The 13,787-nt window shown below is 34.8% G+C and overlaps 1 protein-coding gene across 2 annotated transcripts; it reads right to left on the reverse strand.

Annotated features, from left to right (window-relative positions):
- Positions 1 to 8,463: 8,463 nt before the first annotated feature.
- On the reverse strand, positions 8,464 to 12,708 carry LOC110614609 (cysteine-rich receptor-like protein kinase 10). 2 transcript variants are annotated; one of them, XM_021756181.2, is made up of 6 exons: positions 12,351 to 12,708; positions 11,190 to 11,241; positions 10,489 to 10,699; positions 10,144 to 10,381; positions 9,881 to 10,031; positions 8,464 to 9,097 (listed from the first exon to the last, which is right to left on the reverse strand). In XM_021756181.2, exons 1-6 carry the CDS (start codon positions 12,374 to 12,376, stop codon positions 8,708 to 8,710), a joined length of 1,068 nt encoding a protein of 355 aa, XP_021611873.1. In that variant the 5' UTR covers positions 12,377 to 12,708; the 3' UTR covers positions 8,464 to 8,707. The 2 variants fall into 2 exon arrangements, with proteins under 2 accessions (XP_021611873.1, XP_021611872.1); XM_021756180.2 differs by lacking the exon at positions 11,190 to 11,241.
- Positions 12,709 to 13,787: the final 1,079 nt, after the last annotated feature.

Genomic DNA, 13,787 nt, shown 5'->3' on the forward strand with positions numbered 1-13,787 from the left:
TCTGTAACGACCCGAAAATCGGACTGCTACCGGCGCTAGGACCCAGGTTGGCTTAAGGCCGCCAGGACCCGTAGCAAGCCTGACATACAACCTGTAGACCTGTTTAATCCCATACATGATCAAGAAAAACATAAAAATTAAAACTTTTCTTTCATACACCAAACTCAACCTGTGCATGCACTGAACATAGTCATAATCATAAGCATTGACCCCTCTGTGGGATCTCATCAATGCCCCAATGGGCGATATAACATATGTTGAGTTGGTTTACATAAACATCATAAAACATCTAAGATCATGTATTAAAAGGGATAACAACATTCTATGGTCAAGCACATCTCTATCCTCTATAAGCCTCATTACATTACACGCCTATACTGTACTTTTACATAACATCATAATCATTTATCATGTCCACATTAGCTATTACAGAGACAGGACTTCATTACTCTTGCTGACCTCCTGGTCTACCCTGTACCTGCAAGCCTGGGGGTTAAGGGAGAGGGGTGAGCTACTAGAGCCCAGTGAGCAGAATAATAAAACATTTAAAACATATGATAACATGGAATGCATCACATCACAGCTAATCACATCAAGGATGAACTTGTCACCAATAGCCCCCTACATATCCAATAGTGCCAGAACGTAGAATGGGTCCTAGTCTTTCTCTTACATAGTGCCAGTGAACGTAGAATGGGTCCCACTGGTCTTACATTCCGTACCGTACATATCACATCGTCACATCATAGATCGAGGACTATGGATCATCCAACGTTCATCCACATCAACAACAATAAAGTATGCAATGCAACATATTCGTGAATTCTAATGCAAACAACCTAGTACATCTCATTGCATTAATGATGCGTGAATCATGCTAAAATGTCCATTATTTGCTTTAAAACGTAATGAGTTATTCCACTCACCTCTGGATAGCTCTGACCAGACACTGGAGCAGCTGACTCACTGCTGGGGTTCTCGGGTCCGAACCTACACAGGTGGACTCAAGTGAGGGACCAAACATACATAAACATAACTCTAAACTACTCCCCAAAAATCCCCTAGAACATCATGAAACAACCATAGAAAAACATGCAAAGGAAGGCTGGACAGGGCACTTTCGGCGGCAGGTTCGGCGGCCGAAAGTCCCTCCAGAGCCGAAAGTCAGGCAGGTTCGGCGGCACCTTCGGCGGCCGAAACTCCCAGACAGAGGCGAAACTCATGCATGTTCGGCGGCACTTTCGGCGGCCGAAACTGCCCTCCAGAGACGAAAGTCCTCTTTCGGGGGCAGGCTTCGGCAGCCGAAAGGCTTGCCTCCCAGGCAGGTTCGGCGGCCGAAAGTCCTTCGGCTGCCGAACCTGGTTTCTGCCAAAGGGCAGAAACTTGGTTCCTCATGCACATTTGCCTCCCAAAATCCATCCAACATGCATTTCCTAATCTACAACATACATACTCAAGCATACAAGTTTCTAGGGGCTTCAAACTAGCCTAAACCCCAACTACAACACATCAACATAACCACATTGCTCAAAAACATAACATAAACCCATAAACCTAACCATGAGCTAAACATGCATTCTACCCCATAGATCTACTTAAAACTTACTTAAAACATGCCATAAGCTCAAGATCGGCCCTTACCTCTTGAAGATCGAGAGGAGAACGACCCTAGCTAGGAAAATGGGAGAGAGAGAGTTCCTTGAACCTCCAAGCTCCAAAACTTGCTCAAATGCTCAAAATCTTCAAAACAAGGGTAAAACTAATGAAAATCGAGAAAGATTTGAAGGAAGGAACTCAAAACCGGCGAGGGATGGCGGAGAGCTCACCTTGACCGAAAATGGGGAGAAAAGCTCGCCCGTTTTCGGCTAAGGAACCCCTTTATAGGTGGCTGGCCAGGCCACGTTCGGGAGCCGAAAGTGCCTCCGCATGCATGCCATGTTCGGCGGCCGAACATAAGGTTCGGCGGCCGAACCTGGTTTCCCTCACTTATGCTTTCGGGGGCCTAAGGCACACCCGAAACGCATGCATGTTCGGCGGCCGAACTTGAGGTTCGGCGGCCGAACCTGAGTTTTCCTCCAAGGTTGTTTTCATGCGAAAACTCATTTCCTTTTTACTTAAAACCATGAAATACATCAAAACATTTTATGAAAACATGTTTCTACCCTACTAGAGACTTCCGACATCCGGGATTCCACCGGACGGTAGGAATTCCGATACCGGAGTCTAGCTGGGTATTACACTCAGGATCTTCACTTACCTCTTGAAAACAAGAAGATGAATGATCCCAACGTGGAGATATGGAGCAACTCTCTTCCAAAGTCTCCAAACTTCAAATCTTAGATTTTTAGCTCAAAAGCTTCAAAACAACAATAAAAACTCTCAAAACTTTGCAAGATTTGATGAAAATATGAAGAAGATCCAAGGAAGATATGGTTTCACCTCTGTTTGTGAAAAGAAAAGTAAATTCTTATCCTTTCACCGACTGAGGGCCTTTTATAGGTGGCTGGCCAGACCACCTTCGGCGGCCTAACGTGATCCCGAATGCCATGCATGTTCGGCGGCCGAACTTCACCTTCGGCGGCCGAACCTGGCTTTCCTTCCTTGGTTCTTTTCTTGCAAAAACTCTTTTTCTTTTCACTTTAAAACTATAAAACATCCTAAAAGACTTTAGAAAAAACATAAATCTGACCCTTCTAGAGGATACCGACATCCTAGATTCCACCGGAAAGTAGAATTCTGATGTCGGACTCTAGTCGGGTATTACATTCTCTCCCCTTAAGAACATTCGTCCCCAAATGTTCCTCAAACAAAAAAACACATAAAAGGAGGAAAACTAACCTCAAAACAGATATGGATATTGCTGGAGCATAGACTCCCGTGTCTCCCAGGTGCACTCTTCTAGATTATGGTGGTTCCACAGGACTTTCACCATTAGAATCTCCTTGTTCCTTGGCTGCCTGATCTGCGTGTCTAGGATCCGCACTGGCTACTCTACATAGGTGAGATCTCCAAGGATCTCCACATCAGGCTCACTAAGAACCTTACTCGGATCTGACACGAACTTCCGTAGCATAGAAACATGGAACACCGGGTGAATCCTTTCCATAGAAGCAGGTAAATCCAGTTTGTACGATACATTTCCGATCTTCTGCAAGATCTCAAAGGGTCCAATGTATCGTGGAGCTAGTTTACCTTTTCTCCCAAAACGAACCACTCCCTTCATTGGAGACACCTTCAGCAATACTATATCCCCCTCCTGAAACTCTATCTGCTTCCGGCGGATATCTGCATAGCTTTTCTATCTGCTCTGAGCAGTTCTGATTCTCTCTCTGATAATGGGCACCACTCTACTGGTAATCTCTTCGGCGGCCAAACCTGGCTTTCCTTCCTTGGTTCTTTTCTTGCAAAAACTCTTTTCCTTTTCACTTTAAAACTATAAAACATCCTAAAAGACTTTAGAAAAAACATAAATCCGACCCTTCTAGAGGATACCGACATCCTAGATTCCACCGGAAAGTAGAATTCTGATGCCGGACTCTAGTCGGGTATTACATTCTCCCCCCCTTAAGAACATTCGTCCCCAAATGTTCCTCAAACAAAAAAACACATAAAAGGAGGAAAACTAACCTCAAAACAGATATGGATATTGCTGGAGCATAGACTCCCGTGTCTCCCAGGTGCACTCTTCTAGATTATGGTGGTTCCACAGGACTTTCACCATTAGAATCTCCTTGTTCCTTGGCTGCCTGATCTGCGTGTCTAGGATCTGCACTGGCTACTCTACATAGGTGAGATCTCCAAGGATCTCCACATCAGGCTCACTAAGAACCTTACTCGGATCTGACACGAACTTCCGTAGCATAGAAACATGGAACACCGGGTGAATCCTTTCCATAGAAGCAGGTAAATTCAGTTTGTACGATACATTTCCGATCTTCTGCAAGATCTCAAAGGGTCCAATGTATCGTGGAGCTAGTTTACCTTTTCTCCCAAAACGAACCACTCCCTTCATTGGAGACACCTTCAGCAATACTATATCCCCCTCCTGAAACTCTATCTGCTTTCGGCGGATATCTGCATAGCTTTTCTATCTGCTCTGAGCAGTTCTGATTCTCTCTCTGATAATGGGCACCACTCTACTGGTAATCTCTTCGGCGGCCAAACCTGGCTTTCCTTCCTTGGTTCTTTTCTTGCAAAAACTCTTTTCCTTTTCACTTTAAAACTATAAAACATCCTAAAAGACTTTAGAAAAAACATAAATCCGACCCTTCTAGAGGATACCGACATCCTAGATTCCACCGGAAAGTAGAATTCTGATGCCGGACTCTAGTCGGGTATTACATTCTCCCCCCCTTAAGAACATTCGTCCCCAAATGTTCCTCAAACAAAAAAACACATAAAAGGAGGAAAACTAACCTCAAAACAGATATGGATATTGCTGGAGCATAGACTCCCGTGTCTCCCAGGTGCACTCTTCTAGATTATGGTGGTTCCACAGGACTTTCACCATTAGAATCTCCTTGTTCCTTGGCTGCCTGATCTGCGTGTCTAGGATCCGCACTGGCTGCTCTACATAGGTGAGATCTCCAAGGATCTCCACATCAGGCTCACTAAGAACCTTACTCAAATCTGACACGAACTTCCGTAGCATAGAAACATGAAACACCGGGTGAATCCTTTCCATAGAAGCAGGTAAATTCAGTTTGTACGATACATTTCCGATCTTCTGCAAGATCTCAAAGGGTCCAATGTATCGTAGAGCTAGTTTACCTTTTCTCCCAAAACGAACCACTCCCTTCATTGGAGACACCTTCAGCAATACTATATCCCCCTCCTGAAACTCTATCTGCTTCCGGCGGATATCTGCATAACTTTTCTGTCTGCTCTGAGCAGTTCTGATTCTCTCTCTGATAATGGGCACCACTCTACTGGTAATCTCTTCGGCGGCCGAACCTGGCTTTCCTTCCTTGGTTCTTTTCTTGCAAAAACTCTTTTCCTTTTCACTTTAAAACTATAAAACATCCTAAAAGACTTTAGAAAAAACATAAATCCGACCCTTCTAGAGGATACCGACATCCTAGATTCCACCGGAAAGTAGAATTCTGATGTCGGACTCTAGTCGGGTATTACATTCTCCCCCCTTAAGAACATTCGTCCCCAAATGTTCCTCAAACAAAAAAACACATAAAAGGAGGAAAACTAACCTCAAAACATATATGGATATTGCTGGAGTATAGACTCCCGTGTCTCCCAGGTGCACTCTTCTAGATTATGGTGGTTCCACAGGACTTTCACCATTAGAATCTCCTTGTTCCTTGGCTGCCTGATCTGCGTGTCTAGGATCCGCACTGGCTGCTCTACATAGGTGAGATCTCCAAGGATCTCCACATCAGGCTAACTAAGAACCTTACTCGGATCTGACACGAACTTCCGTAGCATAGAAACATGGAACACTGGGTGAATCCTTTCTATAGAAGCAGGTAAATCCAGTTTGTACGATACATTTCCGATCTTCTGCAAGATCTCAAAGGGTCCAATGTATCGTGGAGCTAGTTTACCTTTTCTCCCAAAACGAACCACTCCCTTCATTGGAGACACCTTCAGCAATACTATATCCCCCTCCTGAAACTCTATCTACTTCCGGCGGATATCTGCATAGCTTTTCTGTCTGCTCTGAGCAGTTCTGATTCTCTCTCTGATAATGGGCACCACTCTACTGGTAATCTCTTCGGCGGCCGAACCTGGCTTTCCTTCCTTGGTTCTTTTCTTGCAAAAACTCTTTTCCTTTTCACTTTAAAACTATAAAACATCCTAAAAGACTTTAGAAAAAACATAAATCCGACCCTTCTAGAGGATACCGACATCCTAGATTCCACCGGAAAGTAGAATTCCGATGCCGGACTCTAATCGGGTATTACAATTAGATAATATATGTAATTATATTATTATATAATATAATTTATTATATGCAATAAATATAAGATATATATAAATTAAATATAAAATTTAAAATTGAGACAAAATGATCATGAACTTATATATTTCAAATTGAAAGTACACAATCTGATACAAAATGATCTGAGCGGTTGACTCAAAGCTCATGAAATTGTTTAATCTAACTGATTATTTATTTCATAATTATTTTAAACATAAAATTTAGCATTTTGATGTAATTAAATTTATAATATTTAAATATTAAAAAATAAATCAATAAAATTTAACTTTTAATTAATGACTATTAAAATCGCTAAAATTGAATAAACAAACTTTAATACAGAGGAATTACGGGGTGATATTGTTGCATAACTACTTGGCAAAATAAATTAATAAGAATAAAATAAACATAATAATTAAAATTTATAAATAGATTAGTGGATTCAAAAAATATAATAACTAATTTTATTGTAGCATGTAAACATATTACATGATACAATCATTTTACTTTATAATTTTTTTTTAATATGGTTAATTATTTTAATTTAAAAAATTTTTTAAAAAAATTAATATTACAAAAAAAATTCCTGCATAACTTACCCGTAACCACGTAAAATTTTAGAACTATTGAACTCAATTTGATTTGTCTCAACATCACAATCGAAGAAAGAATTAGATTACAATGTCGTTGCCTTCTTTTCTCCATTATTTAACTTTCCATCATTTCGATCATCTATCTTCCAACTCGACGGCGTCAAGAATGAGTTATCATTTATAAAATACGCTTTGAACGCGAGTTATCCACGATCGATTCATTCACCAGACTTGGACAATGTAGCCTAAGTTGATATTTCTATATTGCTGCTGCATATTGTGGCAGACATACACTTAGGCATATATCGAATCCATTGAAACTAATTTTTGCAGGAATTGTTGAAGATGAAAATTTTCATCACTTTTACTCAATATTTTTTTTTCTTAAAATGTAGATATTGTTTACTGAGATCGATAAGAATTGTATACAATAAAGATTCAAACTTGTTTTTATGAGATTTGGTTGTTGAGCTATAGATTTGGATTACAAGTTATATATATATATATAAATCAAAAATTCAAACCAATACAGAGTTTGGTTAGAAGATGTTCTCCACTGTGTATTAGGAATTCAAGTCCGTATAGGATTAAATAAAGAATGGTGGACTGTCCTGACTCCAAGAAAATTAGAAAAACAAAAACTAAGTATGTTTTGTATTTGTTATGCTATAACTAATATTTATTATATATAATAAATTTAGTATTATATGGTATTTATTCAAAAAATACTAAAAATTAAATCTAATTCTTAAAATTTCTTAAATAATAAAATAAAAATAATTTTCCAATCACATATAAAATTATGTAAAACATTTGTTTGAGCTTTACAAGCTTAAAAAAAAAAAAATAAAACCATTGGTTATCATGAAAATTAATAGAAAAAATATACTTTTACTTTTAAATTTTAGTATAATTAATAAATCAATTTCTATATTTTTAAAACTAAACATTTAAATTCTTCTATAATCAATATATTTAAATTAGAGGTTTCTCCATTTATTTTTACCTTTAAAATTATAAACATACCTTTATTACCTTTTTTAAATAAACATACTATACTTAAATTCTTGAATTTTAATATAATGGATCAATCTCTATATTTTTAAAATCGCTATATTTTTAAAATTGTACACTTAAATCTCTCTATGACCGATCCGTTCTTATCTATTTTATTTAAACATTTTGATTCTCCATTTTTTATTTGAAAAAAAAAATTTAATTCCATTAACTTTTATCTATAATATCTTATTTAACTAATTTTTAACACTTTTTATTTTTCAAATTTTTATTAATTAAAATATTTCAATACTTTCAACTTTAAAATTTTTAAAAAATAGTTTCAATTTCGGTTATTTTTAAATGACATCAAATAATTTTTAAATAGATTATAAATTTTTATAAAGAATATTTTAAAAATAGAAAAAATTTGATCATTCACTAGTTTTAAATTAATGTCTATAATAAATAAAAATTAAAAATTTAAAGATTTAATTTTTAAACTATAAGAACTCGTCCGTTAATTATTGTTAAAATTTAGAAATCAAAATATAATTTACACAATATAAAATTCTCACCTATATTAAAAAATATTTAAATATTCAAAAGATATTTTAAATATTTAAAATGTTTATCCTTCCTTAGACCGATTGACGAACGAAATTAAAAATTGCAAAATAGTTATATTTGAATTTAAGTATTCAATTTTAAAAATATAAAATTAATCTATTAATTACATTAAAATTTAAAAATTAAAATATAATTTACCCATTCTATATTTTCATTTTACAAATACGATTATTAGGATGGGAACATGAGTTTAATCTTCTTTTTCAATTTGTCGAATGCTATGATGCAGAAAATGGATGATAGGTATAAGAGAGATTTTTTTTTTTTTTTTAAAGTTTGAACTTGTGAGTTAATTGGAGCCAATTGATATGTAATTATAAAAAAGTAATATATATATATATATATAAAACCACCTTAATGTGCTAAAATACATTAACCGATTGCCGTCTCGTCTGGGCAAATGTTCACTGGCATAGCATAATATTTAATTCAATAAAATAAAGAACGAATTACTTACATAATGCTTATAAAGCTACCAACTGAGGCTGTCCAACACCCTGGGAGAAAGACGATGAAAAAGCCGCTAATCACCCTTTTCAGTTATAAATGGGGACTACCTACCTTCACCCATAGAAGAAATTGACATGGAATTTCTAGAATATTCCTCCACTAAACTATTGCCTGCTGAAGATTTGGCAATGCCAGTGCTCGTACTGCTAGCATTGGTATTAGTATTAGTATTAGTTTTAGTGAAAGCAGAAGTTGAACTAGTCGTCCAACGTCCTCGACGGCCTTGAATTCCAGGTTTACCGGGTTTAGGCAAAGTAAATGAGTCGCTCAAAAGCATTAGGTGAACTGAGTTCATATCAGGCCTATCTGCCACGCTTTGTTGACAGCATAACAATCCCAGTTGAATGCACATTGCTGCCTCATCTCGATTGAACTTCGCAAGGCTTTGGTCAACTAAATCCAATGTCTTCCCTCCTTCATACAGCCTCCATGTCTGCTTCAAAAAGCAAAACAAATTAAAACAATTAAACAGTGAGGGGTGGGGGGGGGCTTGCTCAAACGCAACACTTACTAATTAAGCTTGACGTTGATATTCTAAATTTGGTGACCTTAAGTGCACACTTATAGTTCTGATGTATTTCTATCATAATTTAATGATAATCTAATCTAAACAAAATTCTAATTAAATTCTATTATGAATTAAGAGTAATGATCATATAAAGAGGGTGACATAATGCACGAAGCAATCCATATACTATATAAAAAGAAATCATAATATATTTATAAGCTAAACAATAAAAAAGATACAGTTTCACTCTTTGTATTACAATAATAGGATAATAAAATCTGAGGTAACTAGTGCTATTATTGCACATGGCAATCAACCGTTACCTTGGGGGAGTATTAGAATATTGGGGAACACCAGAATAGGAATTGAAGATATAAAGCATCATGCACGAAGATTACAGTAATTTAGTTTTGTTTATGGTATATGAAATTTCTTTTTATTGTTATTTTTTGAACTTTAATCTTAGGTTAGATTATTTTAGGAAGGGTTTAATGGTTCTTCCATGTTAAGATTAAAGTTAAAATTTGAGTTCTAAACCTGTTTGTCTAAATAATGCAATTGGGAAAGAATCACGAATTGGCTGAATTCCTAGTTCCAACTTGGATAGTTTGCTTTTAACAGAACCAATGAGATGGACTTAGTTTGGCAAGAGAAAGCTAACACCAAAACGAATTCTGGGAAAAAAAAATTCTAAATTGGCAAACTTACATAGCTCAAGATGTCTGCCTTTTCACCACCAAGTTGGCTGTCATGATTTTTTCTCCCACTTACAATCTCCAAAACCAAAACTCCATAGCTAAAGACGTCACTCTTCACAGACAAATATCCATGCATTGCATATTCGGGGGCCATGTAACCACTGCATTAAAAAAATGTTTAATTTGTTGCACTCAGCTCAGTAAGAAAATTTCTTAGGAAGATTACCCTAAAAAAATATATACACATATGAGAATGTGAAAAAGTTTACTCACTGAGTACCGGAAATCCTAAATGTATTCAGATGTGTGTCTTCACCGGGAAAAAGCCTTGCCAAGCCAAAATCAGAAATCTTTGGATTCAAATGTTCATCCAACAAAATATTACTAGCTTTGATGTCTCTATGAATGATCCTTTCAGGGGCTTCTTCGTGCAGGTAGAGAAGACCCCTTGCCACTCCTGTAACTATTCTAAACCGAGTTGTCCAATCAAGAGATGAAGAATTCTGTTTACCTGAAAATGTCAACTCTTCAATGGTTAGTCTGATATTTACAAAACTCAAGCTTTTTTTTCATTTCAATTCTCGTATTGAAATATTAACAATAAGAAGGATATCTTACCAAAAAGAAAATAATCAAGGCTTTTGTTTGGCAGATACTCATAAACAAGCATCTTCTCAGTTCCCTCTACACAACATCCCAACAAAGTGACCAAGTTCTTGTGCTGAAGTTTTAGCAACAGTTTCACCTCATTAGTGAATTCTCGCAGTCCTTGTCTTGAATTTAATGAAAGCTTCTTCACAGCAACTTCTTGACCATTTGGTATTAATCCCTTTGAACAAGAAGCAAATATTCAATTATAATTTTGAGGCAGAAATCACACAGAAACACCCAACCACAGTAGAAGGATTAATGTGCACTGTTACTCATCTCATTACAAAGAATTGGCTTGCGGTATCAGAAAACAAAGGCATACACGACATATAATTCATGAAATACAAACTAAGGAACGATTCCAAATTAGTCTTAGATTCCCTAAATGTATACAAGTATAAATGATACTGTTGATATGCCTCCAACACATAATTCACGACGATCAATGCCAAGTCTGGTGTGAAAGCAACAACAGTTTATGCAAAATAAAAGGAAGAATACAGAAAGAGAGCGTGTCAAAGCAATTTTGTCAATTCCTTTTTCTAATTTGGGTGATTACTGAATTTTTGTATTTTGGAAACAACCATTTTTTGCAGCAACTTTCTCCTTTAAGAACTATATTTTAAAACTAGAAAAGAAAAACCAAATGACTAAAAACAAATCCATACCAGGCTCATGACTAAAGTATACGTTATGAGTCCAGTATTGCTCCTTGAGTTGCTGTTGCAAAATCAATTGTTCAAAACGATGGTAAACAAAATAATCCAAATTCAAAATTTAAGGTTCAATATGGAGGAGTGAGTATAATCCCATGCAACAATAAAAATTGATATTTTTAATTCTTCATATGTAAATCTCACGAGGCAAAGAAGATTGTTATTAAAAAAAAAAAAGAAACCATAGTTAACTAAATAACTAAATTTTGTTTTTTTTTTTTAAATGAGAATTGAGAGAGTAAAACACGAGACCTCACATTTTTACTCCAATACCTTTACCACTTTACCACCAGGCTTGTGGGTGCAAATTTTGTTATTGTAAGTTCACTTTATCATGGATTTATTCAAAAGAATAAATCATCTGTCATAAAAAAATACATGTATAAAGAATAAACAATGCTAATTTCATTCATATGTACATTTTCGCAAATAGAATTTTAAAATTTAGTAAAATTAGAAACAATTTTGAAAATAGGACCTTTACATCAAAAGGAGTCCACTAAATTGGGAAAAAAAAAATTGTCTTTTTAATTTCAAAATGCCTTAAATTAAATTTGACATATTTTAATCAATCAGCTGATTCTTCAAACAATTGCAAAACAGTCTAATATGAGTTCCATAAAGAACAATTCCTGTGGCTTTGCCGCATCATCCAACAAGAAATAATAAAATAAAGGGTAAGGATACAGATAGCTTGAGCTCATTCAAGAATGAGCTAGATTAGATATCTGCATATCCATTCTTAAATATAATCCCTTATATTTTGCAATAATCTATTTTATTTTATTTTTTAAAATGAAAGAATTTATATTTTTTAACTTAAAAAAATTATTTTAAAAGAATTGAAATCAATGCATAATTTGTTCGAATACTTTTTTCCTTATTTGTTTACAATATAAACGGAGGAGTTTTACTGCTATTCCTCTATATGACAATGGTATTAAACGCAAAAGGTTAATTCCGTAATTCTTCCTCTAACCAGGCAAGGAGAACATGAAGAAGAAGAAGAAGAAGAAGAAGAAGAAGAAGGAGAAGAAAAAGAAGCATTCGACCGTACACGGAAACGGGAGATAATAATTTAATACTTTTGTTCCAAAATTTGAGTATACGTACCCTGTAAACGGGACCGAATCCACCATGACCAAGCTGATTCAAGTTGGAGAAAAAATTGGTAGCGACTTGAAGCGTACGGAGATCGAAGAAGAGGTCATGAATTTCGAAGTCGTCATCGGCGCCATCGGAAGCAGTGGATTTGCGTTTTCTGTCAAGGCAAGAACAGAGAATGGAGAAAAGGCCCATCAATGCATGGGCTTTATGCTATTCCGCCGTCTTGATGACGAGAGAGTAAGAACAGAAGGAGATGAAGGGACTTCTTGGTCCTTGTTTAGCAGTACAGGAGCAGAAGAGAGAGAGACATAGAAACGGAATGGAGGAGAAATCTTTAGACTAATTATTTTCGTGGAGAAGGAAGTTGACTGTCAACGCTATTATAGCTACTAGCTGGTTTGAATTTTCTTGTTTAAATTTTAATTAACATAAATAAATACCTCAAATCCACTTTCTGAGCCAAAAAGAGCTTTGATTACACTTTTAGAGAAAAAAAAATACGCCTGATTTTATTCATATATTCATTATTAATTATTATTATTATTATAATATCACTTTCACTTTCGTCGGTCTTTCAAAATTTTATATCGATTTCAAATAAATATGTGTGAAAAAATCCTTTAAAAAATGTCATAGTTTTGAGTTTTATTTTTTAAAAAAATTAATATTATGTCCATATAAATATTGTAAGTACCAATACTGTTTATTCTTCCTCTTGACAAAAGAAAATACTGTTTTTTCATGCACTAAAAAACAAACAATACTGTTTATTCCTTTAGTAGAAGCTCTCCATATTTTTGTCTTTATCTACACTATTCATATAGGTTCCGTGTTTATATTAATATTTTTATTTTTTATTATTTAATAATTACTTATTTATATAAGAGTTGGAAGGTTTTGAAAAGCTATCAACCCATAACATTTTAATAGTTGATAATAGTTAATTATATTTTTTAAATGATTTATTTTTTTATAAATTAACAATCCATCCTATAATAATAAATACTTGTTTATTATCATTTTTTCATCATTTACTTGCTTTTTATTATTTATTATTTTATATTTAACAACTAATTCAATAATTATTTTTTTATTGAAGTATTTTACTTTAAACCATTATATAAATGGCTAACATTAACCACTGTTACTAAAATAGTTAATCACCATTAAAAGAATTAGTATATGCAATAGCACTATAAAGAATAATAAATGACACTTTGTTTTTTTATGTGCAATTAAGAATAGACATGTTTAATGTTATAAAAATAGTTTTTTTAAATAAATTATAAAAAATAAAAAATAACGTGAAAATTATAAAAAAAAATTTAGGGTGCCAAACTTTAATATAAACCTAAAAATTTTTAAATGGTCTTTGTGTTGTTTTTTTTTTTTTTTAATTTTTTTTTTGGTGAGTTTCTTTCGAATCTGAAGTTGTGGTGGTTT

Source organism: Manihot esculenta, chromosome 5 (genome assembly GCF_001659605.2).
Source record: "Manihot esculenta cultivar AM560-2 chromosome 5, M.esculenta_v8, whole genome shotgun sequence".
In the NCBI taxonomy this organism is placed as follows: Eukaryota; Viridiplantae; Streptophyta; class Magnoliopsida; order Malpighiales; family Euphorbiaceae; genus Manihot; species Manihot esculenta.